Source organism: Accipiter gentilis, chromosome 23 (genome assembly GCF_929443795.1).
Source record: "Accipiter gentilis chromosome 23, bAccGen1.1, whole genome shotgun sequence".
NCBI lineage: Eukaryota > Metazoa > Chordata > Aves > Accipitriformes > Accipitridae > Astur > Astur gentilis.
This window is the reverse complement of record NC_064902.1, coordinates 17,684,098-17,711,093: the sequence shown is the minus strand read 5'-3', so window position 1 is coordinate 17,711,093 and position 26,996 is coordinate 17,684,098. Positions and strand designations below refer to the sequence as shown.

At 47.7% G+C, this 26,996-nt stretch overlaps 1 protein-coding gene across 22 annotated transcripts in view; it reads left to right on the top strand.

The window, feature by feature from the left end:
- Positions 1-20,873: 20,873 nt before the first annotated feature.
- Positions 20,874-26,996, top strand: part of MAGI1 (membrane associated guanylate kinase, WW and PDZ domain containing 1) — a 356,289-nt gene continuing 350,166 nt past the window's right edge. For all 22 annotated transcript variants that reach the window (XM_049826432.1, XM_049826420.1, XM_049826433.1 and 19 more), the window contains exon 1: positions 20,874-21,159. In XM_049826432.1, coding sequence (XP_049682389.1) covers positions 20,874-21,159 — 286 coding nt within the window. The remainder of the gene's footprint in view (positions 21,160-26,996) is intronic.

Below are 26,996 nucleotides of genomic sequence, written 5' to 3'. Positions count from 1 at the left end.
AGAAAACCAAAACCCCAAAAAAGGGTTTGCAAATGGATTTGCTGCTCCTATTAGCTTGAAGAAGTATTTGAATGTGTTTGCTTTTTTGGGGCAGCCATTTGAAAAAATCCAAACGAAACTCGAGAAAGCAGAACGTCCCGCCGATCATAAATTTCAAGTATTCCCATTGTCTCATCTTTTAATCAAATTCTTACTCTAAAAGTGATTTCCGTAGGGAGTTTTGCCTTGACTGTTCTCTCCACGGTTACATCCTATAGGCCAAAAGATTTCTTTTCTCCAACAATAATAATCAATGTTTTTTAAGAAGCAAGAATACCCCTGTTTTCATCCATAGCATTTACCTACAAAGAGCATGATAATTTATACAGAAAATGCGGTCTATCCTTCCTGCAGGACAGCCTGATTTATCGACTGTGCATCTGTTTCTTATAAAGTGCCCTGAGCAGAACAAAAACCTCCATTCTAGCAAAACCAGGACAGTCTCTTTAGTTTTCAATAAATCATGTTCTACCTGTGGGATACCTTGTTAACGACTATACACTAAATCCAGAGGGGGTTTTCCTTTTTCTTTTTTTTTTTTTTTCTTTTCCTTTTTTATTTTTAACTATCCATCAGAAATAGAATTCTGAGTTTCTGGGGCCAGTTGAACACCTTTGCTACTTAGGCAAATGTCCTTTTCATTGCAGAGGGTATCTGGCATTAGTAAGCTACCTACATCAAATAGCTCATTAGTAACACATTTCTCTGTCAAAATCCATCTCGGAGTGACCAGGTTTCATAAAGCAGCCTGGGAAAACCATAAGCCAAAATCTTCCTTCATTCTGCTTGTAGTTAACATCTTTGCCTTTACCTACCCAACCTTTTTTCTTTTTCTATTCGGGATGCAATTCAATTTCCATTAAGGAGCTTAAATTCTATATCCAGGGAAAATACCTGGGTCCCCACTATAGGAAAAGCCTCCTTAGAGCAGGAGAGGACAGTGGCCTAAGCAGGAGAGTGAAGGAAGTGAAGGGACCAAGAGATTTATGGAGAAGTAGAATCAGGTTTCAGCAGAAAACGTTCTCTGTTCCCCCTTCGAGCTTGTCCCTTCCTCGCGGGAATTCCAGCCCCACACCTTCCCTCCCCAGCCCTCCTCCCCGAGGACAGGCAACGCTCCTGCTGCAAACCCCACTCTTTACGTTTTCAGCACCAACTTTCCCCAAACCACCTGAGGGTTTAGGAGACAGAAGGATGGGAGGAAATCCGTGTTCCCAGTGCAGCTCCACTGAAAATGTGTGAGCCGCAGCCAAACCGGACCCAAGGGACCCGTGTCCGTCAAAGGCACTGACGCAAAGCCAAAATCATCGTTTGAAGACTTATATTGATGTAACTGGGAGTGGAAATTGGTTTTTTACTGAGGGCATAATTCATGCAGAAGGATGCTTATGGCATCCAAAAGGCTTTAGGCTAGTGTTAAGATACTGTCAGCGAAGTACAAAGGTGTCTAGGGAAAAGGGAGTAAATTCCTGTAAAATACCAGCACAGTGAGCCGTGGCAGAGCTGGATCTTGTTTCCTACCCTGTGGACTGGACCCCTGGTGCATCTGCATCCCCCTTCTCCCCTAGCCCTTCTCTGGTGAGCTCCAGCCCACGCCGGTGGTTCCTCAGCAGAGCCGTCAGGTCCTTCTGAGGTCCCCCCGACATCCCACCGATTGAGCGGCCATCCCTGAAGAGGACTCTGGGGAGCTGGAGCACAGCAGCTTTGAGGTATGCACTGCCTCTCCTTTTGTGTTTTTTGCTGGACGATGGGCATCTTGATTCCTGACAAGGCCTCTTGTTCCCACCGTAATATAAAGAGCCGTGTAAAAGTATCACAGATGGGATGAGCGAAGTCCTTGACCTTGTTTCTTTGCTGCAAAAAGCCAGGTGGTGCTTCTGCCAGTTTCTCTATTGCCAGTCAGGAATCAAACAGTTCCCCGTCATTAAATTGCCAGTCTTTTGTCCCTGGGCATAGAGCAAAATAAAGTCACCTTTCCAACAGTTTGCCAACTGTTGAGACATGTTGCTATTTCAGTGTTACCTGCAATGTTATTTTCTTTGCCCAGGTGACGCTTCGCCAGGCTGCTGGGACCAGAGCTGGGGGATGAACCGTGCAGCCTGCGCGTGAGCCTGCTCTAAAAAAGCACCTTTTCTCTGCAGGGGACCTGAAGAAGCCCTTGGGCTTGAGGATACCTTGGGTTGCTTGTTCCTCTCCTCCTAGACCCAGGAATGCCCCAGGCTCCACCTCGTCCTGCCACAAGCGACCCAGGAGAAGCCTGGCAGCAGCAGGGGATGTCTTAGGTGCCATTTGGGGCTTCTTCCTCCAAGGATCCCTTTCCAAAACACTTTGGTACTGTGGTGGAGGTTCTATCTAGCCGGTGTTTTATCAGGAGAGTTTCTGCTTCAGCCTTTTTTCAGCTGTTTTGCCTGCCTTTCTGATGCCTTTGCCAACCTGGCCAGGACTGACTTTGGCCCCTGATAGACACTTCTCCATTAATCAGAGATTTGCCTCAGTGGCAGGGTTGTTCTGGGGTCTAATTAAGTTTACAGTTTCTAATTAAATTGATTTGAGATCCTGGGGTGGAAGGCCTTTTAAGAGCAATCATTTATTAAAAAGTTGGGATTTTTTGCTCCAGCAACCTTTTGTGTTAGACTAATTTTAGCATCCAGAAGCGAAGGATGAATAATCCTTTCTCAGGCTTTGGCGATGTTGGTTGAAGCTTTTTCTCATTCCCCTTAATCAAAGAAGCAATCAAAAATTGCTAATCACCTTTATGAAGGCACTTATGTCAGGGTGAAATATGTGGCAATCATATACACATTCAGGAAGCAAGTAATATTTGCTCAGAAAGAATAAAAGTGCTGGACCAAGGAGATGTGGGAGACCTGGACTGCAACCCCCGTGTCCCTCTTCCTATGGTCATTTTTTCTCCCAACACCCAGATAATTAGGAGGTGGTATTCGACAGGGTGTCTCATCCTGCTCCTGAGCCAGCCGCTTCGAACAGGCTGTCGCTGTGACCTGCCCTGCTGCACACCATCGTCATTCAGATAAAGTTTATAACTTCATTTCTTCAGAATCAATCAACCAAATCAAATACTTCCCATGGAAGGTTTGATTAAATGTCATTCAGACATGGCAGAGAAACTTCAAAAATTATCAAAATTGACCAATTCGCTCTTCTTGCCTTTGTATGCCAAAGTTGTCTTAAATCTTCATAAACCCTAATCAATGTCTGCTTTATACTTTCACATAAAAGTGACCCTTTAAGGCCCTCCCTTGGGGGACTTAAAGGAAGATTTGGGGCCGGACCAGGTCCTTACTCACATGGTGTTTCCTCCAGGGCCAGCTGCACATTAGTTCACTTTTAGCCTTCAGGCAGTGGGGACTGTTATTGCCTTTGTGCCCTGCTTGTGTTACAGCCTTTTGTCACGGGAAACTGAGCCACCCCATTGTGATTTTGAGAGTCAGCTGAAATCTTATCTCCTCGATCTTGCCTTCGGAGAAAGGCTTGGGTTTTGACTGATATCTCATTTAAGATAACTAAGATAATTAAAAGAAGAAAAGCGGGGGATCGAGGAGATGTGGGAGATGTGGACTGCGACCCTCCTGTCCTGCTTCACTTGGTCATATTGTGTTTCCAATGCCTGGATAATTAATAAATGCTGTTTGATAGATTGTCTCATTTAAGGTAACTAAGAAAACTTGACCTCCTCCAAGGCTCTTGCCTTTAGATCTCACTAATATGCAGCGGATAAAGACTGAGAAGGTCATGGATTTTTAACTGGAAGATTTTCTTCCCCCCAAAATAATGCTGACTTGTTGAAAATGTCTTTTTCACCTTGAAAGGACATGTTTCCATAAAGCTTTTTTAACACTTTGAAATGTTTTCAGTGTTTAAAATGAAATTGCTTTCCAGATATCCAGTCTGAACCATGTTGTTCATATTCAAAGGTAAAATAATTATAAAACAGAATTATAATAAGGCCATAGAGGAAACAACACATTTCAAACTAATCTAAGCAGATTGAGCATGGGCCTTGTCTGAATTTTCTTTCCCTTTTCAGTTTGCATTTCTTTTGTCCCGAGTTAAAACAAAGAAATATTTCAAAATCTTCCATGTGCAAAAAAAAAACATTTCCTTGCCCAGCTCTAATTGCTCAATTGAATTATTTGTAGACAGATCACAACTCCCTTCAATTAATCGGTTCCATGAATGCTTTTTTTTTTCCACAGTCCCTGACCCATAGCTCATTCATAGACCCAATGCTTGTGCTGATTTAATTAGCCGTTTAACTCACGTGGCCTGTGAGTTTTTCCTGTTTGCACGGACCCTCACTTAAGCTCAGGATTTGCATGCAGCTTCTAAGTCTCACTTAAAATTCACCCCTTCCAAAACCTTTTTTGCCTCTGACCTCCTATGCTGGGATCCGTGTGGGAAGCTGATGCACTAGGAGCATGAACCCAGCTGGAATGAATTTGTTTAAAAAGCTGAGAGGAATTTCACTGAGAGTTTTTGGCATTGCTCACTCAGTTCTAATTGCTTTATAAATTTAATGGAGTTAATGCTGGCCACTGGGTGCTGGGCTGGTTGTGGATAAGGGGTATAAAGGCAGCCCAGGGTCCCAGAACCTCATCTCTTGGCCCAGGGATAGTGCCAGTGAGGAAAACAAGGAACAAGAGGGAGACCTCATGTAAGCAAGACTTTAGACTCCTGTGCAGTAAGTTGGCAGCCCAGGTGATGTTCCTAGAAATTGCTGTATCCCCAGAGAGTCTGTGGGGTTTGGCAGGTGCTGTGGTGGTCCTGCGGAGCCTTTCCGCTCCCACAAGCCATGAAGGTGGTAAGAATTATATTTTTTTTTTTATTTATTTTTTTTTTGCATATTCTTTTGTTTACAAGAGCTGGTTACTTAGAGACTACCAGAAAACCAGGGCTGCTAAGATTATCTCAGGCGTGCATCAAAAACTGTTGGGATTTGGTTTGGGGTTTTTTTTTTTTTTTCAGTTAAACCCATGTATTTTGTTGCTGTATTAGCAGTGGAAAGTTAAGGTTTTGATTCTGTGTGAGAGCAACCCTGTGACTCTCTGCAGAGGTAATAAATAGGTTCAGGTTTTGGGTAAATCTGGTAGCTCTCCTGTTCCTTTGCTAGTGGAAGAAGCCTGTAAGTATATTAAATCTTTCTCTTGCTGATTACTGCAGGGATTTTTACTGCAAGGTAAATTTGCATTTTACAAGCAGGAATACTGTCTAGATAGGTGTTTCTGATATGCATCAAGGGCTACATCTGATAATGTTCCCCTCAACTGAAGGTGACAATGAATATAGGAAAGAACTTGGTCTGCTTCTGTGCACATCCCAGAACATTAATTTCTTCGGTCGAATCAAGATCCTGAAGAACAAAATACTAAAATTGCTTAAGATGAGGCTTAACACCCAATCAGCCAAATTCCCTTTGTGCCTCCTTACCTGCTCACCCAGCAATGTGCTGTAATCTGCTTCTGCACATGGATGAGGCTACGACGTGGGGGCTGGCGTAATGCACAGAAAGAAAAATGTATTTGCAAAACATCTCGTCTTGGAAAGTTGCCCACAGAGTCAAACAATATATTTATAGTCCTACGAAGTTTAACCCTTAAAGAAAAGCTCCAGGTACTGGCTGGGTCCAGAGCCTTGGACAGTGCAAAGGAGGGTTGCTCTGCTCTTGCATTGCCTGGGGCTACGTGCAGGCTCTGCCTTCATTTTGTCCCATGCTCCCGTCTCGTTTACGGTAAATAAAGCCCCAGCAGCCGATTTACCAAATTCACTTTGGAGAGCTCTGGCTTTATTTCTAGCTATTAACCACCGGGGCTGTTATTTGAGGAATTGCGTTATGGATCCGCTCAGAGCGGGTTGCAGCGGGCTGTGCAGCCGATGGCCACACCAGGGCAGTCGCAGAGAGTCAACAGCCCGGCTATAACTCCGTGTGTCACGGAGAGCAATAAAACCCTATCAAGAAGGAATCGCAAGCACCTAATGAGAATCAGATGCAGCATAATATAGGCCACGGACACGCTCTTATCCAGATGCGCAGGGAATTATGTACATAAACAGAGTATAATTTGGTTTTACATCTTACTTTTCATCCTCGACTTCAGAGGGAAATGAGTTAGTTACCGGCAGTGGCGTGGAGGAAAGCTGCTGTTCTGTACTCGGCGAATGTCTCTTCCTTGTGCGTTGGAGAAAAGGGCTCCAGCTCCTCTGAAGCTGTGATTTGGACTCTGCCTTAGGGCTGGAGAAGAAGATTCACCTGCCCGTGGTTCCTGCCCCTGGTGTGCCGGTGGCCGTGCCCGCGGGTCAGAAGGCTGTAGGGCAGTGGGGGAAATTCACTGCCCACGTGAAGACGAAAGCTACTTACAGCCTCACGCTACTTCCATTTGCACGTATGAATGCGTTTGTTGTGATAAATGCGGAGAACCCTGGGCTTGATGTATTCACGTGTTGAACGCAGAGGGGAAGGAGGCTGTCAGTCAGCCAAGCAGGGCGGGAAGGCAGATGATCTGGGTGTCGGCCTTGGTGAGGTGTATAAATCTGGGCAAATGACCCCATTCCTTCTCCTTTAAATTGGAAAGAACTCACAGAAAGTCTTTACTTTTTAAATGAAGCATACCTTGAGCTGCACCTCTGAGTGCAAGGTGCTATAAATGGGACTTATGTTGTTGTCATGGACCTATGTCTCCTCTTCTGAGGCTACATGGAGGTTGGCTGACTTGTTTCCAGGACTCAGATTCCCAGTGTTTGAGAGCGACCAGTCAGACCCCTGCATTGCAGAAGCAAAGACACTTCGCTTGGGGCCCCAGCAGCAAGGGGACTTGTTTTCCCCACGGATCCAAACCTGCTTGGCAACCTCATTCCTCCTCACCACGTAGCTGGCTTCACAAACCCCATCCCTGATGCTTACCGCAGAGTGGAGGAGAATTGCTTCAAGCCAACTGAGAGCTGTGTATCTTCTCGTTCCCACCAGCCCCAGCTTGCCAGGAAGGCTTTCTGCAGCACAGCACTGGTATCTGCGATGATGCAGAACAGTCGGTATCGCTTGGCTGCTTGGAGAAATGACTGTGTTTGGGGCAGATCAGCAGTTTCTCATTGGGGAATTGATGCCCTCAGATTTAGCCCTCTGTTTCCCTGTATCGCCCTCAAGGTTTGCCTGTGTATTTTGGTTAGAAATCCTTCCCCTCAAACATAGGTGAGCAAGGATGCAGCTTTCCAGTGCACTGCAGTCTGTGATCCAGTGACACCCCAGGGTACCTGGATCCTGCCACCCTGTTACCCAAAGGGATCTGGGGAAGCTCAGCATCCAACAGCATCCAGCTCCAGTACAGCCAGACCTGCAATGCTGCAAGAGCTGTATAATTGGGAAAGATTTGTGTTAATTACCTGCGTACCTGTGAAAACCTTAAAGTTCAGGATTAAGGGCAAGGAAATTATACTCAGGGGATATTTTAATGAGCAGAAAAACCTATACTTTGTCTTGCAAGTCACTTTTTACTTTAAAATTTCCTGGGCTTATAATTAGAAATTTAATGTTTTGTGAACTGCAGTTCAGAAATGATGGGAAAAATGGTTTATTCCCCCCCCCCCCCCCCCCATTTTCTTAATCAATGCTCTCAGGTTTGTTTTCCAGTGGTTAATAACATAGCATTTATGCCTACCCTGTCTCACAGGGAAAGTTCAAATCTACAAGGCACTTCTGGTTCACTAACTGCCTGAATGGAGAAAAAAAATAAAGTAACATCAGAACTAACGCAAGTGTTTGGCTGTTTGGGAGCGGCGGGGAAGGAAAGGCAGGCAGTGTGGGTGGCCATGGGCCCCCCAGGGACTGTCACCCTCCTGGCTCATGGGAGCTGGTCTGATGGGAAGGGTGGCACAGGGGGAGCTGCCAAGGGCAGGGACAGTCTCCTCCAGAGGCTGTGGCACCATGCAAAACACTTAATAAATGACACAATTTAGAGGCGGTTAGGTAATTATACCTCTCTGCTGTCCTCCTGAGTTCAGTTCACACTCCAAGCTCTTGGACTGAGGCAGGTGTCACATTGCTCTCTGCAAAGCTGATTTTTTGAAAGGCTCTCTTTCACTACACATTTTTGCCTCTCTTTACTCTGGGTCCAGGGGCAGGAGAGCTGCTGGCCAGCTTTTCTCCTCTTGAGGTCACCCGTTTACTCTGCCATTCCTAATATCAACAGCTGTAGCCCAAGCCACGCAAGTGTGGTGGTTTAATGGACAGTGCTCCCAATTTCAGGGGTAAGTGCAGGTGTGACAGTGGGGCTCGGGGGGGTGTGAAGAGGGACCCTCCCTCACACCACTGTTGCAGGACAACACCATCGAAGGAAGCTGCACAGGGAGAAGAGAGGTCAGGAAGAGCAACCAAGAGGCTGTGTATAGCTTCAGACTGCCTCCTCATTAATCTTGGAGTGAAGTCACTTAAAAATAACCGTGACCTTCATTCCCCATCCATTTGCGTGAGGCTGTTTAATTGTTGCTGTTCTGTGGAAAAGGATCACAGCGTGCATGGGCTGAGTGGTTCTCCAGCGAGCCAGGCTCAAAGGGAGAAGGGCTGATGGGGCTTAGACTTAGCGCTTTGGAGTTCAGATGACTGCTTGTGGGGGGGGAAAGGTGCTTATCTGAGTTGGGTGGCTTGCAAAAGGCAGAAGGACACATCCTCAGGGCCAGCGGTGCGTGATCTTTTGCTTGAGAAAGCGGGTGTAAGGGAGAGGTGCCCAGCGAGGATGCGGCAGCACAAGGATCCTGATGGATGCTTGGCTGCAGGAGGAAGCTTGCAACCACAAAAGCGGGTTTCTCAAATCTGGAAGCTGGGTTTTTAAGCCCAGAAGCAGACTTGTCAGTGGAAACATTTGGGGAACAGCTGGTATCAGCTATCGCTGCCCCTCCTCGTCCATGGGGATGGATTGCATTGCTGTGAATTACTGCGTTGGCAGTGGTCCCTGTTCACACCCCATGCCTCGGTAAAATCGTAGGCTGGGAATGGAAGATGTGGAGCATCGGTTCTGGATTTATGCCACCTGGGAGTTGTCTGTGTGAAGGCAATCCTCGGGTACCATTTTGGTAAACTTTCTAGGAGCTTTTTACTGCCTGAGAAGCTGGTTGTGAGGGACAAGCAAATTTGGATCTAGCCCACGTGATCTGCATATAGCAGAAATCTGGATACACCCAGAAGGAAAGAAGGGAAATTAGGACAACAAAAGTTGATGGGCTGAAAACTTAACATGTTGAAAAATTTGACCTGAAGTCGGGCTCTTTCCCTTTCTCTCTTCCTTTGTCACTATCAGTTTGGGGTTTGATTTTTTTAATATTACTGCTCAGGATAAATTTTGCTCCCAAATTAGGAACGAATTGTATCAGCTAAATGTCAGGCTAATGTGTTAATTCTGTTGCAATGCAGTCGAGAAGTCATATAACAGAATTGCCCTCCATGTACCTTCCTCTGATTCACCCTGTGTCTCAGTTAATAGTTTTGCAGCCCTGTAGATTTTGAGTAACAGAATAAAAACCCAAGACTTTTCTCTTTATTGCATCCATCTGCCACACTAGGCTGGGGAGCCGCTCCTTGCGATACACTTAGAATAACACATCTGCTGCTGTACGTTGCAGTACAGGGTCCCGGCCCCTTCCCTTGCTTTCTGAGACAAACAAGCAACAGAATGACAAATAAAGCTGTGGTTGCCTTTGTCAGCTCCAGCTCCTTGTGCTGCAGGCTAGATGAAATACCCCTACAATCATGGCACCATCCCATATTTATTTAAAAATATTAAACTATTTATAATGGAGAGGTCATCAGCATGCTGCATTCATTAGCAAGGGCTCCAGGGAAGAGACAGCAGTGAGCAAAAAAAAAACAAAACACAAACAGGCTCTGCACAAAAGAAGGAGCAAAGACGCATCCTTTTGAAATGTCAGTGCTGAGCAGCAATTAAAACCAAGAGGACTTAAAACAGAGGGAATTTCAATAGTCTGAGTACAACAGCCAGCCCTGGCTGCCAGGGAACCCGTGGTGGGATTCCCATGGATGTAAGGATAGAGGATCTGCCCTGTACAGCAAAATCTAAATGGATTTTCTTTACGAAAGGAAGGATGGAAATTGCTGCTTGTGTAGAGAACCGACAGCGGCGAAGGCAGGCACACGGCCGGTCAGGGAGGGAGGCGGGCTTGGGTTCATGCAAAGGTTGCATGCTGCAGGGTGCTGAGCACCCTTCTGAACTGTGGGGTGGCTGCCAAGCCGTGCGCGGGTGAGCGTGAGGTCTCTGCCAGGAGCAGGCTGGAAAATGTCATTTAAGGGGAAGAGGCCGCTCTGCGTGATGGGGTGTGAGTCCAGCATCGGGTCAGGTTGCTCAGAAATGGCCATTCGACCTTGCAAAGTGCTCCTGGGCATCGCAGGGCAAGTGGGAGTTAGAGTCGAATGATAAAAGGGGGAGTGCGGGATGTGCTCGCTCTTCGAGAGTGTTTCTGAGCAAACAGGAACTTGTCCAGCAACTAACTACATTTGAAGTAACTTAATGCTATTGCGGTGGTTTTATAGCTCTTAGTCCCTTTCGCTCCATCTCCTGTTGAAATCTGTTCAGAAGAGCTGTTACACCTTGTGCAAGCGCCGTCTGGTCTCTGCTGACTTTGCATGCAGGCAACAGCTAACTGTGGTACTGAAGCTCACATTAGGATAATGAATTGGAAGAGGTCAGAAGAGATGAATATTTCATCTTTGGCTTGCCATGCCCTTTCAGAAATTAATTTGCATTGGGCAGTTGTGTGGTACTTTTCCTTTTATATTTCCTTTTCTCATCCTTTTTTAAAATAGACATGGATCACATCCAAAACCCAAAGTGCTCAGATGGGCTTTGGGGCTGTCCTTGGCTCTTTATACTTCCAATTTCCCAGGCTGCCTTCTGAAAATGTGTTTTTAGAGGTTTCTCACTCCAACTTTTCCCTTACCTGCCCACAGGATTTTCGTGTTTTTAGTGACAACAGATCTGCAGCCTGTGCAAAGCGGCCAAAACAAAACCCGGGGCTGTATTTCCCTTCCTTCTCTCCCCCAGGGTCTGCCCCGTCCCTGGTTTCTGCCTTTGCTCTTTCCCCCCTCCTGCCTTGAAACTCCACTAAAAATTTCCCAGCTTTTAGGAGTCCCTGCAGGCATGGAAGGAATGATCTTTAATTCCCAATTTCCATCCTACTGCTGGGCTCAGGGCATTTTATTTCAATGTAGAATGATACAGAAATTCCTACAGGGACTTTTCACATCCATATTTCCTTGTAGCGCTGCTGCTGAATCATCTAGGAACTGAAACTTGCTTGGCTGGAGAGCAATGTGTTTTTATAAATTATCAACATGCTGAAATTGGCCCTCGTCCAAAGCAAGCCTTCGACTTTGCTAATACGCCTTGAGTCTAATCCCTGTCGTATTGTGGAGGACGAAGACGAGTCATCTCCAGCTGGTAAGGCTGGACCTAGGGCCTCATGACACACACAGGAGATGGAAACCAGGAGCATATATGCCAGGAGCAGCACTATAGCCGACGTACTAGAAGTGCAGAGACAACTCTGTTGGTTCGGATTCTGTCCCCAAAGAGTCATCGGGGAGCGACAGCTCCCAAGAGCAGGCACAAGTAATTCAGTGCAGGTAATCCTTTGATGGGCTCCTTTCTCCCAGTTTCGGTCCTCTGCTGGGCAGTGGGCTGTGTCTGTCATTGTACGACGCAATTCTGTTTCCATGGATCCAGATTTTCAACTAAAAGCTCATCTGATGCAAGTCAGGAGTGTTAAGACTTAATTCTACAGCAATAAAAAGAAATGAGCCTAGCAGTAAGATGGTGATGAGGGATGTATGGGAGACGCGATGTCCATCCATACGTGGTGCTGTATGGATGGATTTCTTGCACAGGGTTTTGCTAAGTGGTCTTGGGATTGCGGAAAGCTCCCATGACCTCACGCTGGCGGCTGGGAGTTGAGCCGCTCCTACTGCGTGATGGGAGCAATATCCTGATTTATCCCTGCTGCGGTGGCTGCCCGTGACAGGTCTGGCAAGCTGCTGTCAGCAGGACTCTGCAGTGGACGCCTTGACCTCCGCCGGGCAGAGGAGGAAGGTGGAGCTGCTTCCTCGCCGAGCCTGCCTGCCAGAGACATGATTCAGATATTACAGTTAATTGACTGCGCTGATCTTGCTGCCAGAAAGGGATAATATTCAATGAGTCGCTTGTCTTTCAGTTGCTGCTGTCCAAGACCCTGCATGCACCTTATAAAAACCAGTCCTGTGACTTGGCTGACTGGTTGCCCGGAGGTCCGGGCTCTCCCACGCCCTCCCCTTCTCATTTTACCTGCTGCTCTGCCTAACCCTGTGTGCTTTGCAAGCACTCCCCTACCTGGGGAGGAGGCGATGGCTATTTCCCGAATGACCCGGAGTGAAGACGGGATTTGTCACAATTTCACCGTATCTCCCTGCTTCTGATTAAAGCCTCGCTCCACAGAGGCGGAGGTTGCTCTGCAAAACGCTAAGGATCCTGGTGGAAATTAATGCCATCAGCCCCCGGTAGCAGAGGGAGCTTGACTCAAAGCAGACCGAAACTCGCTGCGGGTACTGGCTCGAAACACCATCGGCCCACAGCCCCATTGTGCTGGGTGCTGCGTATTTTTATGGATAGCCCTGAGCTTGCAGCTGGAGGGCATGATGAGATAAGAAGCCCACATGGTAGATGAAAACCGATCAGCCCCTTGTGCTGCTGAATACAAAATGAGGGGAAGGAAGCTTGTAAATACCACACCAAGGAGGCCGGCGTGTGCCGCAAGGATGGGCTGGCGGTCGTACAAGCCCTAGCGCTGCCGCTCGCTTCTCGGTCTGCTCATCTGCCACCCAACTGGAGTTTATTTGTTAACACTCCTTCCCAAAGCCGGCTCCCGGCAGAGCTGCCGCTGAACCGGCTTTCTTCTCTGCACCGCGCTGGAGAGCAATACCAGGCTGGAGAACGAACGAGCCTATAGCCGACGGCTCCGGGATCTGGCCCATCATATTTTTGTGATGATGCTAGGAAAATATAGAGCAAACAATGCTGCAGGAATAAGTTAGCCCACATAATCTATACAAGAGCTGTTCCCATGATGTTTGCTCAGTCCCCGACTAATTTAGCACGTGGGACGGGCTGGCAGATTATGCAGCGAGACATGCTAATTCGGGCCTGCGGTTCATGTGAAAGAATGACGAGACACTCTGGGAGACAATGTGAGCTAATATTAGGCACCAGGCAGGGAGTCAGGAATCCTAATCCCGACTGCCACTGACCTGCTCCCAGGCCCTGCATCCCTCTTTGGAGCTGCTTGGAGAAAAGGAGCATCTCCCTTTATGTTTGGCTGAGTTAGCCCTGGGAGCTGTTTATCCCAGCCAAAGCTTCTGGCTGTTATTATATATAAATAGTAAAGATGATTATAATCTTTCCATAGCGGGTATGGCATTGCAGGGGTAGCGCCTCGTATCCAAGATGCTGCTTTTGTTGGACCAAGCTCATACGTGCAGTAGATGCTGCTTTAGCATGAAGATGCTCTTGCAGGACCAGCAAGCAGTAAGTTGATCAGGGAGGTTTCGGTGAAGATACAGCATCAGACACCGCCATGAATTCTTCTGCTTCAGTGCTTCAAAAAGCGAGACAGGGTTTGTATATCTTCCAAATCACCGAGTGATATCTTGTGGCGTGTTAATTGGCTCTGCTTCTGAGAACATTTATGTGTGTGCTCAGCCTTACACATGTGGCTTGTCCGATGCCTGTAAATTACTCTCTGGAGCAAAGTAAAGGCAGTCCCCAGATGGCTGCAGGATCAGGGCCATGCTGCGTGTTGCTGCCTTGTCTGTCGTGGCTTTTGCCGGAATTATAATTATGACCCAGAGAGGGACCCCCCAGCTACTCCTCCCTACTGAAGGGAAGCACATCGATGCTGCTCCACAGGAGCTCCTTCCCAAGACCCTCCACTTGTCCCATCGTTGTGCCTTATTGCTACCTTTTTATTTATTTTTTAATGTTGTTGGGGGTACTTGGGCAAACTTTTTGTAAGGATGAAATCAATTCTCTATTATAGAAATCTTTCCCCCATTCTGAGTTTCTAGGGGGGGGAAAGGGATTTCTGCTGTTTATTCTGTATACAGAATTGCTATTAATATTTTATACGTCAATTCTTCTCTTTTGAGGGAAAAAACCTGCACAGTGGAGCTGGTGGACAAGATACTGCACTGATTCAATCCCATGTGCCAGTTAGTTTTGGAAAGCTGAGCTTTTGTGGCTAGTTTTATTTTCAAACCAAATCATGAGATTGACACCTTTAATTAGCTCCACACAAGCTGTTTGAACCAGGCTGTGCTATGGGGAGAGGTGGGTTATTCTGAGCTTTTTTTCTTCCTGCTTTTTTTCCGTATTTAAACCATCAGACTTGAATACCCATCCATCACAAGGGCCTATCAATTTAATCAACATGCAGCATCTCTGAAAGGTTCAGGCTTTGCCTCTTCTTTATGGCTCCATAAAGACTTACAGCAGAAGTCTTTCCTGATTTAGCCGTCTCCTGCTAGTTTTCAGGATTTTTAGGGGGATTGAATAGCAAGTTTTATGTGTTGAAGATAAATAGAGAAAATAGAGAGGAGGTACAGAGCATGGGATGGAGAGATGGTACTGCGTAGGGAGCGGGGGAAGGATAGGGAATGACATCTCCATTAGCCTCAGCAGAGCTGATGGTGGAGTTTGAGGACGTGACGTGGCTTTCCGTGCATCTGCAGAGGGCAGGAGGAAGGTAATAAAGGAGGAGAGAATGAGACTTTTGGGGTCTGAAGTGAGTTTGGGCGAGGGTTGGTGCCTTGGGCAGTTGTGTTGAGCCCTCACACCACAAATCAGAGGTGAGCACTTTTCCTTTCTGAGCAACAGAAGCAGAAAGTGGGAGGTTTATCAGCTGAGACAGATGAACCGGGATAGCTTATCTTAGCAGGGCAGAGCTATTGTCTCCTGCAAAGTCCCTGGTAACTCATGTGGAGCCATTAAAATAGCAAAAGAAAAATTCCTAGGGAAGAATGTGACTTAATATCTACCAGACTAGGGGCAGGAACTTGTTCCTTCTGTGACTAGATCATAGTCAAGAAAGGCTAGAAAAGTCAAGACTTTTCTTTTTCTTTTTTTCATTTTTTTTCCTCCTTTTTGGAAATAATAGTAGTTGGAAATGTTTCTGTGTGTACCAGACCTCCACTCCCATAAAATCTGTCTGAAATGGATAAAAGTTGAAACATGTGGCAGGCTCAGCTTCCTTTGCAAAGTCAATCTGATCCTTGCTCTAACCAACAGGCTGTGCCCTCTCCCTCTGCTCCTGACTTCTCGGGAGCTTTCCAAGGCTGGGAGCAGCCAGACTCCCTCCTTGCCAAAAAGCCGCACCCACAGCCATCATATCCTCGAACAGCCGTGTCTTCTGCAGGGGAGATATGCCCAAAAAGACTAATAAACTCAAGAGCACAAATGCTGATGGAAGTTAATGAGATCTACAATTTTTAATTGTGTAGGGGTTTTTTTTGGTTGTTTTTTGTTTTGTTTTGGTGGTGGGTTTTTTTGTTTTGGTTTGTTTTTTTTAAAATTTTTAATTTTTTTTATTTTTTTTAGAATCTCGCCCTTTGGTTTCATGCTATCTGGAAGACACCCCAAGGCCGGCATCTCCAGGAGGGCATACCTGCTGCCAGGCGGTCCCTGTGTGCCCTTGTGCTTCCACCCGATAAGCTCAACAACATCCCAATATACCCGTCCTGTTGTGCGTTATTTAAGCCATAGGATATGACAGAGCATGTTTTATGGAGCCATTAATTTATGCTGTGGGTGACTTTAACCACCCAAGAAGTGTATTAATGGCCCTATAAAATACACCCTGGAGTGTCTTAATATGGTTATGAGATTGATCTTCAGCTTTATATTCCACTGTGTGTGATATTATTGAAATAAATTGCAGAGGAAGGTGACACAGGATCCCAGTCAGGGGTGAGTTGCCTTTTTCTTAGGATCCCGTGGTCACAGATTCGCTCGGGGGAGGGAGCCCTGGGATGGGATCCAGCCACCCTGCTTGCTGCAGGAGGCTGGAGATGTCCCAGGCACGGTGCCGCCTTCGGGGACAGACTTTGCTGGCCCAGCTCTGCCAACAACCAGCGCTGGCTGGTCTGTGGCTCTGACCAGAACCGATCGTGTCCTGACCCTTGGGAGGTTTGCTAAAATACAGGCTTCAATCGGTGTCTGGAGTTGGGTCATCTGTTGAAATGTTTGTCAGAGCCAGGACTCAAGGCAGCATCAGCCCGGCTCCTCCTTGCTACCAGAGAGCAGTACCAGTTTGTCCAGAAGCCTTGGATGTCACATAGAAAATTCCTCTCCAATAAAAGTCAGGTGGGATTACTATCAAAAGCAGTTCCTGTTTGGGAAATAGAGCAATACACGGCTCTTCTACCGACAGATGCTGGTCGCATGAGTGTACCAACAGGAAACCTCAACGTCTGAAAGGCTGGACCTTGTTTAAAGCATCTTTTTCTCCCAAGATCCACATACTCAGGCTTTCAAAGCCTCAAGGCCTGTGATGTCAAGTATTGAGGGTTTGGGGTTTAGCTGGAAATTAAGAATAAATTCTGGTGTATTAAATAATCTGTACTTTTGTTTGTAGCCTGAATCCTTGTCATCTTTTTTTATACTCTCTGGTGGGAGTGGATGGCTCTGAACTCTCACAAACCCACAACATTCTCAGTGACTAGACAGGGTTTTTCATCCCCAAACAAGTAACGCTGTGGTTTTCTCTGGTTTTAGTATGAAATTTGAGAGAATGATTTGATGCTTGGGGGAGCTTTGACCCATTTTAAAATCCAGGACACAGCATGAAATTTCAGAGGCGCTTACGAGACCAAGACCACGGGTCGATATCCTATTTGAAAGAACCATTTTAGCTGTTGTTGTGTGGTTGCAGCGGGGCTGAAAGCATGTGGAGCACCTTCTGAAGAGGGAAGAAAGCACCAGCCCACTCATCTCAACAGATTAGAGGCTGCCAAGAGACTGGCCACCAAATCACGGCGACTGCAGACAAAAGAGCAAGAAAATTGGACTCCGCTTAAAGCTCTGAGCCAGCTCGAGTCAGGTTTTATAGCGCCGTTGTGGGCTGCGAGCTGATTAAGAGTGTGCTGTCCTGTGTGAGGTGAGGCTGGACCAGCAGCTGCAGGTGAGGTGGGATGGCTGGAGCCGGTCTCGCTCGGATGAGGGATGTGCCCGAGCTTCTCCCTGCTCCGGGTTAATGTTCAGCTGCTCCCCGGGGTGCCCTGTGAAGCTTCATTAATTAATGTTTATAAACCGCTTAGAGACCCTTGCAAAAAGGAGGGTATTGTTATTGGAACGGCAGTTGTTGGAGATTAAGATGGTCTGTTAATCATTAAATCAGTGCCCTGCAAAGGCAGGACCACCGTTCCCCCGGGAGAGAGGCCGTGCTGCGCAGCTGAAATGCAAAGGCAGGTTTTTGTATGGTGTAATGACCTGATTATCCATCGCGCTGGTGTCAGGGACTCTTCTGGGCAGGAGGAGCCCTGCCACAGGTCACGAGCTCACCACTGTTAATGCCCGACCAAGGGCTTCCTTTAAATAGAGGCGGTTGGAGCAGCTATGTCCCGAAATCATCTTGCTGCAGCAGTAAGGTGCTGGGCAGCCGCAGGGTCAGGAATGAGGACAACGAAAAATCTTGGCTAGATTTGAGCTGTTAGAAGTGATGCCAGCTTCCAGGATCTAGGGCTATCCTGACTAACGGCTTGACCAACTGGTCCTTACTGGATGCAACTAGGAGATAAAACGGAAGGAAGTTGGTCACGGAGGAAAACTGAAGGGAAAGTCTTAAAATCAAACGAAAGTTCTGCTTGAGGTTTGTGGGGTTTGTTAATTGCCAGCAAGAACAATTTTGGGAACACAGTGGCCCAGACATGAGCACGGCGTTAGGATTACGACGGGAACAGCTCACACTTGCATTAGCGTTGCAGTGTTTGTAAACAAACGGAAAAAGGCCCTCGGAAATCTGTCATCTCATAAATCTTGCTAGCGAAATTGTTTTTCAAAATAGTGTTTTTCAAAAATTTTTCCATGAGGCATGAGTAGTTCTGTAAGATCTATTCAGGGCAGCCACAGCTCATGTGATACTCACATGGATCCCAGATGAATTTTAGCTTAGCAGGGCTGTCACATAACACGTCCCGCAAAATGATGGTGATGAAAATATGTCACACCCAGCTCTCAGCTGTGAACAAGAGTCCCCTTGCGCTGTGAGCTCACACGTGTGACACAACTATCAGCCGGTGTGCAGATGAGATTAAACCCTTCCCCGCCAGCCGTGCTGCTGCTCCCCAGGGTTCGTGGGCCTCCCGAGCATTTATTCCCCGGGGGATTTAGCCTGATCACTGAGCCAGTCTTTACTGGTGAAGGCACGATAAAAAAGCGTGCCATCATCCTAAAAGTGACAAATTGAGCAGCCGGTTACAGAGACAGCAAAAGCAGACGTAAGGCAGTTATTGCTGCTCAAACGTAGGGGATCAGCACAGTTTTAAGCGTGAAAATTAAGTATTAAAGTTCCAAACGGAGAGAAACCTCTTAGAGAGATGGAAGAAAACAGGGCCTCGACATGGCAGGTAATTTGAATTTCATGAGTCCTCTTCTGCATTTGCCGTTCATACCCAGGAAGGCAGGCTCTGCCCGGCTCCTTGGAAGGTACTTGCTGAGTACCGGCAATCCAACTTTTCCAACTTTCCGAGCGCTGGCAATCCCACCTGCTTCCCGTGGAGACCTGGATAGAGGTGCCGGAGGCACAGGGGATGGAGCTGACTCACTGCCGTGCTACGTGACATTGGACAAAGCGTTCCTCTTCCCTCGCCTGGAGGTGGCTGTGCCACTCGGGCCAGAGCCCAGGGCTTCTGCTGCTGCAGAGCAGCGCCTGCGGCGATGGGGATTTTACGAAAGAGCAGTATCGGAGCTCTCGGCTGGGGGAAAGGAGTGATGGGGTTGCAGGGTGTGAGGGAAGGACAGGCTTTCCTACTTCATGGAGGACGGATGTAAGGGCAGGGAAGGTACCCGTCACCCCGCTTTTGAGGTCTGTGAGCTAAGCCTGGCTGATGGGCTCGGCCAGCACCGGAGGACATGAGGCTGAGCTCCGTCCCCAGCTATCGCACACGGGCTCCCCGAGCCTGCCGGCTCTCCGGCATCGCAGATCGTTTCGGTACACGCATGGCTTGAGAGATGTGAGATGAGAGAGCAACGCGGACGGCAGCAAAAGTCTGCGGGCTGTACCGGCAGAGCGCACGTTAGGGCAGCGCGGGGAGCGAGACCAGGCTCTTTGTTTCCCTGTGTCACTTCTCAGTCCCGATTAGCAGCAAAATAGGGCGCGCATACATCTGACAACTGAATTCCTTGCTGGAAGGGGTTCGGTCATGCGTAAGACTGCTCAAAATGAGGCCTGGCTTTCAGGTTTGGAAGCACGGAGCATGACCTGGAAGGGACAGCTGGTACGTGCACGCTTACTTATTTTCCCCTTTTGAGTTTCGCACCGGTTCCGCGTAACTTTGAAGAGTCGCGGCCAAGGACAAACAAATGGACGCACGTCCCTTTCCCCAGCAGACAGACCTCGCTATAGGTCTGTCCAGCTTCTAAACAATTACCCGGGGAAAATAAAATGCGAGAACGTTGTTAACATCACCCAATTCAAGCAGCCAGTCAAAAAGCGGAGAGCTAAGGGCACGAGCGCGGCTTTAACTCAGCCTTGCGCAAGCACTTCGATACCGTTTTAATGACAGGCTTGTGCAAGTTTTTCCTGGGGACTTGTGCTCCATCGTGCCCTCTCCTCCGAAAGCGCAGGTGAGCAGCGATTCCGGAGGTTTGCGACTTGGAAAAAAAATCCTAGAAATCCTCCAGGGGAAAAGTGAAGGATTACCGTCGCTCTTCCCCCAAAACGTGAGCATCTTCCAGGGACCGAACTTCTCCGCGGACCCCTCCTGCGCTCCCCAGCCCCTTCTCCGCGGTGACTTAACTCTGCAGACGACTCTCACCCCCAGCCCCCTCCGCGGGGTGCGCAGGCACCCCACTTTTTTTTTTTTTTTTTTTAATTTAATTTAATTTTTTTTTTTTTTTTTTCCCCCTTCGCAAAAGTTAGCCGTGGGAACGGGGAGAACCTTCCAACCGGTACCGCCTCCGCGGAGGGGGAACCGGGGAGGGACCGGGGCTCGTACTTGGGGCTCGGGGGGGGGGGGGGGGGGGGGTGGCCGTGCCGTGCCGTGCCGTGCCGGGGGCGGAGAGGCGGCCGGGGGCCGGGCCGGGCCGGGCCGGGGCGGGGTGTTTGCGAAGGCGCCTGCGCCGGCGGCGCGGAGAGCGGCGGAGCGGGACGGACCCGAGTGGAACAAAACAAACGGGTCTTTGTATCGCCTTAAAGGCGCCGCGCGTTTGCCTTCCGCGCCCCGCGGAGAGAGGGGCTAGCCTAACAAAAAAAAAAAAAAACAAACAAAAAACAGCAGCGCGGGGAGGGTGGTGAAAGGACCGGCCGGATTTGCTTTTGCCTTTTTTTTTTTTTTTTTTTTTTTTAAAAAAAATCTAGACGGGAGAGGGACGGCGCGCGCCCTCCGCGGGTGCGGAGCCATGCGGGCCGACCGCGGCCGGAGCGGAGCGTCGGAGCCGGCGGCGATGGCTTGAAGGGTCGCCGGCGGCGGTGGGTCCGTCTGTCTGTCTGTCTGTCTGTCTGTCTATGAGGCAGCGGGTCGGAGCCCCCTGCGCACCTGCTTACCGCGCTTCCGCGGAGGGCCGCGCAGCACCGCCATGTCACGCGTGGTCCAGAAGAAGAACCACTGGGCCGGCCGGGTGCGGCAATGCTCGCTCACCCGTGGGCCCGGCGGGCAGCTGGGTTTCGCCCTCCTGGGGGGCGCGGAGCACGGCGAGTTCCCTTACGCGGGCGCGGTGGCGGGGGACGGCGAAGCGGCGCTGAGCGAAGGGGAGCTGCTGCTGGAGGTACAGGGGGTCCGCGTTTCGGGCTTACCGCGCTACGACGTGTTGGAAGTGATCCGGAGCTGCAAGGACCCCATCGTGGTGAAAACCGTCCGACAAGGTGCGAGCGGGGCCGCGGAGGGACGGGGATGGGGGACGGGGACGGGGGGTGCGGATCCACTCCGGGGGAGGTGAAGGGGTCCCCTCCTGTGGGTGCTGGGTAGCCAAGGGCGAGTGCGGTAGCGGGGGGAGGGAGAGGCGAACGTGAAGCCCTTCGGGGCGAGCTGGGACCCCGACGGGAGTCGGTCACAGCGGCTGCGTCTCTCACCGCGGGGGCGTTCGCGCCCACTCGTGTGCGCACCTTCACCCCCCCCCTCCACCCGTGCACTTCTGCACGGGCACCTTATGCTCCTGAGTCTTGTCTGGAGTCTCCCTGCAGTTTTCTGGCCTGCCTTAAGCACGGCGAGCGATTGCGTGAGACTTTGCCCTAAGGCACCGCGGAGCCTCCTGCGCTCCCCCGCGGGGGGCACCCACGGGTGTCGGGGGAGGGAAGGGGGGGGGGGGGGGGGGAAGCCCTCTGTCCGGGGCTGACCCCTGGGGCGGCCGAGACAGACCCGTAGGTGGGGGAATATGGGAGAGATTCCCTTCTCCAGCAGCTGAGCATCCTTTCGAGCAGCCGCAGCCGTGTTCAAAAAGTGCAGCGTGGGATTGCCGGCTGCCCGCCTTTGGGAAGGGAAAAGCTGTGACCCTCCTGCGAGGGTAGTTCTCCTCTCTGGCTGAAGGTCAGCTCGGCTTTAGCGCTTTTTGGTTTTTTTTTTTTTTCTTTTCTTTTTTTTTTCCCCGCCTGGTTTAGCTCTAGGTGAGGGCACATCCTTGCTCCCAGCCCTGCAGCGCGCAGGTGAAGGCACGCACAGGTAGCTCTCCAGTTTGGCTGGGGAAGAGGATAAGAGATGGGAAAAAAAACCAACAAACCCAACAAAAAAAGCCACTTCACATCCCTGTACATGCAACAGTCACTCAACAGGTTAGCGTAACAGGCCTGGCTAATGGCCTTGTAATTTCCAGGGCAGGACTCAAAGTTAGTTCCAGGAAACTGTTAGTGTTCAGATTGCCCAAAAGATTCCTTAGGGGAAAGTTTATTTGTCATCCAGGCATGTAGGCATCCCAAGTCTTGGGGTTTTGCTGTAGCTGGTAGTGCGAGAGGGTTGGTTTTTTTTTTTTTTTTTCCTGTACTTGGTTCAACCCAGCTGGTCGCTGCGGACAAAATTTCTGGCCCGTTGGCAGGACCGTCACCTGAAGTCTTGTCCCTCACCTTAGCGATGAGCAGAGCCGGAGGGCTGCAGGCACTCGTTTCACAGCCATCCTTCAAACCGCCGGTACCGGAGCAGATCGCAGCGATGGGTTGTCGGAGAGGAGCTGAGCCGGAGCTGGGCTGTGCAATCCTCCCCCGCCACCTGCTCCCCTTTTTGGGGCAACCTCAGCTCAAAACTGCCCCGGAGCTGATGTACCAAAGCACGGCTACTTGTTAGTCATTTCCAAGAGTCAGTAGGAATATTCCAGCCAACAGCGTGGAACTCCCAACAAAACCAGTTTTCTTTAAACAAGTGTGTATCTTCCCTGCTGCTTTTTCTTGGCTTCACTGGGAAGTGGGGAGGGAAACTCAGCCTGCTGGTTTCCCTGCCCAGACGGGAGGGGGAGAAAAGCATGAAGAAAAGTATGAGGAAATTAGGCAGGGTTTCTTTGCATACTAATTGTTTTAGCAGAAGTCTTAAAATACAGCTTCTGATGTTGCAATGTGATCGGTGTTGGTGGATGAAAGACGGTGCATAAAAAAAACCCCTTCCCAACCGAGTGATTTGTGATTAAACTTTTTGTTATTTTGGAAACACTAGTTAATCTAATACCCCATTCCCATTCTTGTATATGGGAATATACCAGAAATGGTAGAATTTAGTGGTAAATGTCTCTCAGCTCCAGGATATGGTCAAAAGAAGGGGCAGAGAGCTGAGTTTTAGCGTACTGGTTGGGTTTACCTGGAAGTTGGGAGAAAAAGGTTCAAAACCCTGCCTGGAGTCAGGGCAGGCACTTGAACCTTGGAGCATCCTCACCTGGAGGTGAGAACCAAGCCCCTGGTTACTGTGGGATTATAGTTTCCCCCCCTTTTTTTTTTTCCCTCCCTCCTTCCCTCCCATCTTTCTGGTTTTTGAAATGCTTTATTAGACAGGAATGTAGAATAGATAGATAGATTTCTTTAAAGTCATTAAATATTTTTGTGGTCTGGAAAGCAGTTCCCTGTGCCTGTCAATGCTGGCACCTGCACGCTTTTCTGTGCAGAGCGGGGAACTCCCTCGTGGATCAGGATCATAAGCATAGAAAAGGAGAGTGTTTTAATTAAAATGCATTACTTCTATGTTGATTAAAAATCTCATTATGGGGATGGCAACTGTCATTCAACAGGAGGTGTGTGGCACTGGAGCAGGCAGGGAAGGAGTGTGAAGATTGTAAACACGTTTTTAACTACAGTTCTCCTCCGTTTCCTAGTTCTTAGTGCCTAATCGACTGGTGCTGAAGTGCTAGGGCAAAATTAGCCTGGAAATGTATATGTTTTATTGCCTTTTCTATTTTGTATGACATTTACAAGGCTGGAAAAACAGGAAATTTACTATAAATAAGTCAGTCATCTGCAAGCATGAACAGAGAAAATAACTGTTCTGACATTGCACTTAGTGGAAGACAAGGGACTAGGAATTGAAACATAGGTGGAATAGGCTCTGCATAGGCTTTATCATTAAACTAGGGTTTATAGACTTACAGGTCCACGTGCAATATTTTTTTCTTGCTTTTGTGAGTCGTAAGTTTGAATAGGTTCCCACAAAGTACAAAAAGGGGGAGCCTATATGAATTCTCTTAATTGGAATAACAGTATTTAATACTGCTCATATGGGATTACTTGGTCCTTTGCTTACTCTGTGAGAAAGAGTGAGGAAAGCTAAAGAACTTTAATGAAGCTTTCCCTTTCTTTTCCCCTTTTTTGGTATTACGTTTAAGAAAAAAAATATACCACTATAGTTGCCTGGTTTTGGGGGAGAGAGAGGAAGAATCTGCTGCCATGTATCTTGGTAACTTTCAGAACTGTCAAATGTGTGACCCCCCCCCCCCCCCCCCCCCGCCCTCAGTTAACATGTAGTGCTTTTATGACTGACTGTTTCCATCTTACATCTGTGCCTAAGTTCCGATGAAATTGGCAATTGACTCATGTGGAGTTAATAAATGCATTTTTATTATTACTTGGTCTGAGAGTATAGAATTAATAGATTGAATTCTAGGAGCAATGGCCTCATGTTCTTGTGTAAAACTGGCATTGCCTTAACACAATGATTTCTTGGCTGTATTGTGAATATTGTAGCTTCCTTGAATACACTTCACATTTTTCAAAATAGCTTACTCGGATAAATCCATAATATATAGCTTACTTGGATAAATCAGTAATAAAATTGGGCTCACTGTTTCTTCTTATGTATTTCGATTAACAGAGTCCAGCACAACAGAACAAAAAGTTTGTCATGCCGTTCTTCACAAGGGAAGAATTAAGGCTGTAGCTATAAAAAATTGACCGTGTTTTGTCTAAGGCAAGGTACCTGCATTTTCTTTTTCCCTCAGTGAGAGGTGGGCACATTCAGAGAGATTTCAGGTTGCGGCCTTTTTTTTTTTTTTTGCTCCTTGGTGAGGTGACCTGTGCCAACATACCAAGCCAGGTGCTTGGTATGGGAAACTGTCAAAGTTAATATGTTTGTACACCTATTTTTAAATTGTTTTTTTAGTTCTCAGTTCAACACTTTGCTTCCCTAACAAGTCTCAGGATCCTAAGCTCTAAATGACCAGTTGCTTTGAAACCAGGAGGTGCTGAGATCAGTTTATGCAATTAATAATTTTCATAGTACTTTGCAGCTGGGACGGTCCCACAGTAGGGGGGAGTTGTGGGGGGTTTGTGGGGGGTTTTGGTTTTTTTTTTTTCAGCCCTACACAGGGCAAACAGGAGCAGGCGTATCCCAAACAGAAAGTCACTGTTTACCCAGCACTATCAGCTTCATTTGTTTCTTTTCAAACATTAACTTGACCCTAAGATAAATTCTGAAATACAGTGCAGTGACTCAATGCTTCAATGTCAGGCTGGCATTTTCTATACGAGGCGATCATGAAATGTTGAAATTGGTTACGTGTACTAGTCTGAACGAAACCAGCTTCTTTCAAAAAGTTGGCATGAGCTGGTATTTGGACCTTTTCTTTTTATTTTCCCGAGAGAGCTTGTGAGAGAATTGCTGTCTGGGATATGTTTGTTTTTTTTTTTTTTGTAGAACATAAAAAAATAATAATAATAAAAAAAAATAAAAGTTGATGCTTCTGTAAATTTTTGTGTGTTCAGTAGTTTCGCAAACACCGGGAAGGCGAGTGTCACTTTGTTAGCGGGTGACACTGAACATCCCACGCTAAGTAGGTTACGCTGGTGCCTGGCATTGCAGGGACCGAAAGCGAGCGTTGATGCACGTGTGCCTCCCTGAGATATAGCAGAGCTTGCATTCGGTTTGACGTGCAGGCAGCTGCCTCCGTCGGTTTGGCCAGTGAAGGAAAAACATGTTTAGAGAGCGAGCTTTTGCTGTTCCTAGGAGTTTACTTCTGCAGCGTCACGCATGAGCTCCAAAAAGCGTTTCCCTTTAGTCTTTGCGTAGCTGAGTGCCAGTCACTTGCACAGTGAATTCTGCAAGTCGTTTTTCCGTTTGACCCAAATTCTTTTAGGACCCAAGTGGATTTGAAGTGGAGTGAAAGATTTGCCATCCAAAAACTTGGGAGACGTTTGTGCGTTTTAGTTTTATAAAGCCTTTTTTTCACCAGTGACCTGCTGGGATGAACATTGTGCAGGGCTAGTCACTACTGAAATGTAAAATTAAAAAAAGCAGAATCTCTTTCTTCGCATCACTTCTAATATATTTTGTGACAAATCAGTAGTCTTCTTTCTTTAAAGGAGTACTGCATTTAGTAGTTGTGAAATGTGTATATGTCTCTGCATTAAAATAGTGCTGTGAAGAAGACCTTATCTTTACTATGCCTGAATTTACAGTGTAGCACTTGTCAGGATTTAGAAGCTGATCCTGCTTGTGGCAAACCAGTCATCCATCCTCTCCAGAGCCGTGAGGTAACGCCCCAGAGATGGATGTTACAGCCTAAGTGCCACATCTTTGCTGTTATAAAAAAATTCAGGAATTAATACGGTCCTTCTAATGGCATGAAATGGGATTATGTTTTCCACAATAAGGTTAATCTTTCCACCCATTGAGATGGGACTCCAGGCTCCCCCTTTATGGCCAGTCAGATCACAGAGCAATTAAATCACAATTATAGTCTAATTACAAGCAGGCATTCAACATCATTGCAAAATAAGATGTTAACATCATCCTGAGTGTTGTTTTGGTTTATTTTTTAAGACCAAGTTACAACTCCTGCATGAGTGAATTGTTGACCTGCTATTGTGAGATTTAAGATTCATCTTCCATGTATCTTGTCAGAAGTTTAAGAACTTTTTTTAACAGGTTTGAAGGCCAAACCATCAGTAGCTCCTTGTGTTCCCGTGTTTGGGATTGCCATTTTTCTCTGGCTCAGGCTGTGATCGATTCATGGATCTCTTCTGACTGTTTCTGTATCTCTTCATCTGATGCCTGAGAAATACCCCTACTCCTTTGACGGGGAAACCATTTGCCCAAGGGCAGCTCTATTAAGGTGTAAATAAAGATCTTCTGAGTAGTACTTTTGTGGCTGTGCAGAACTGATGATTTAGGCCAATGTGTCCCTCATTCCTTAGATTTCTTCATTGCTCAGTTTGAAGGTAACTGAGAAGATGCTGCTGCCTCAAGGGCTTTTTCTATCTCAGTAGCAAGGTCTGAGCTGTGGGCAAGGGTAGGATCT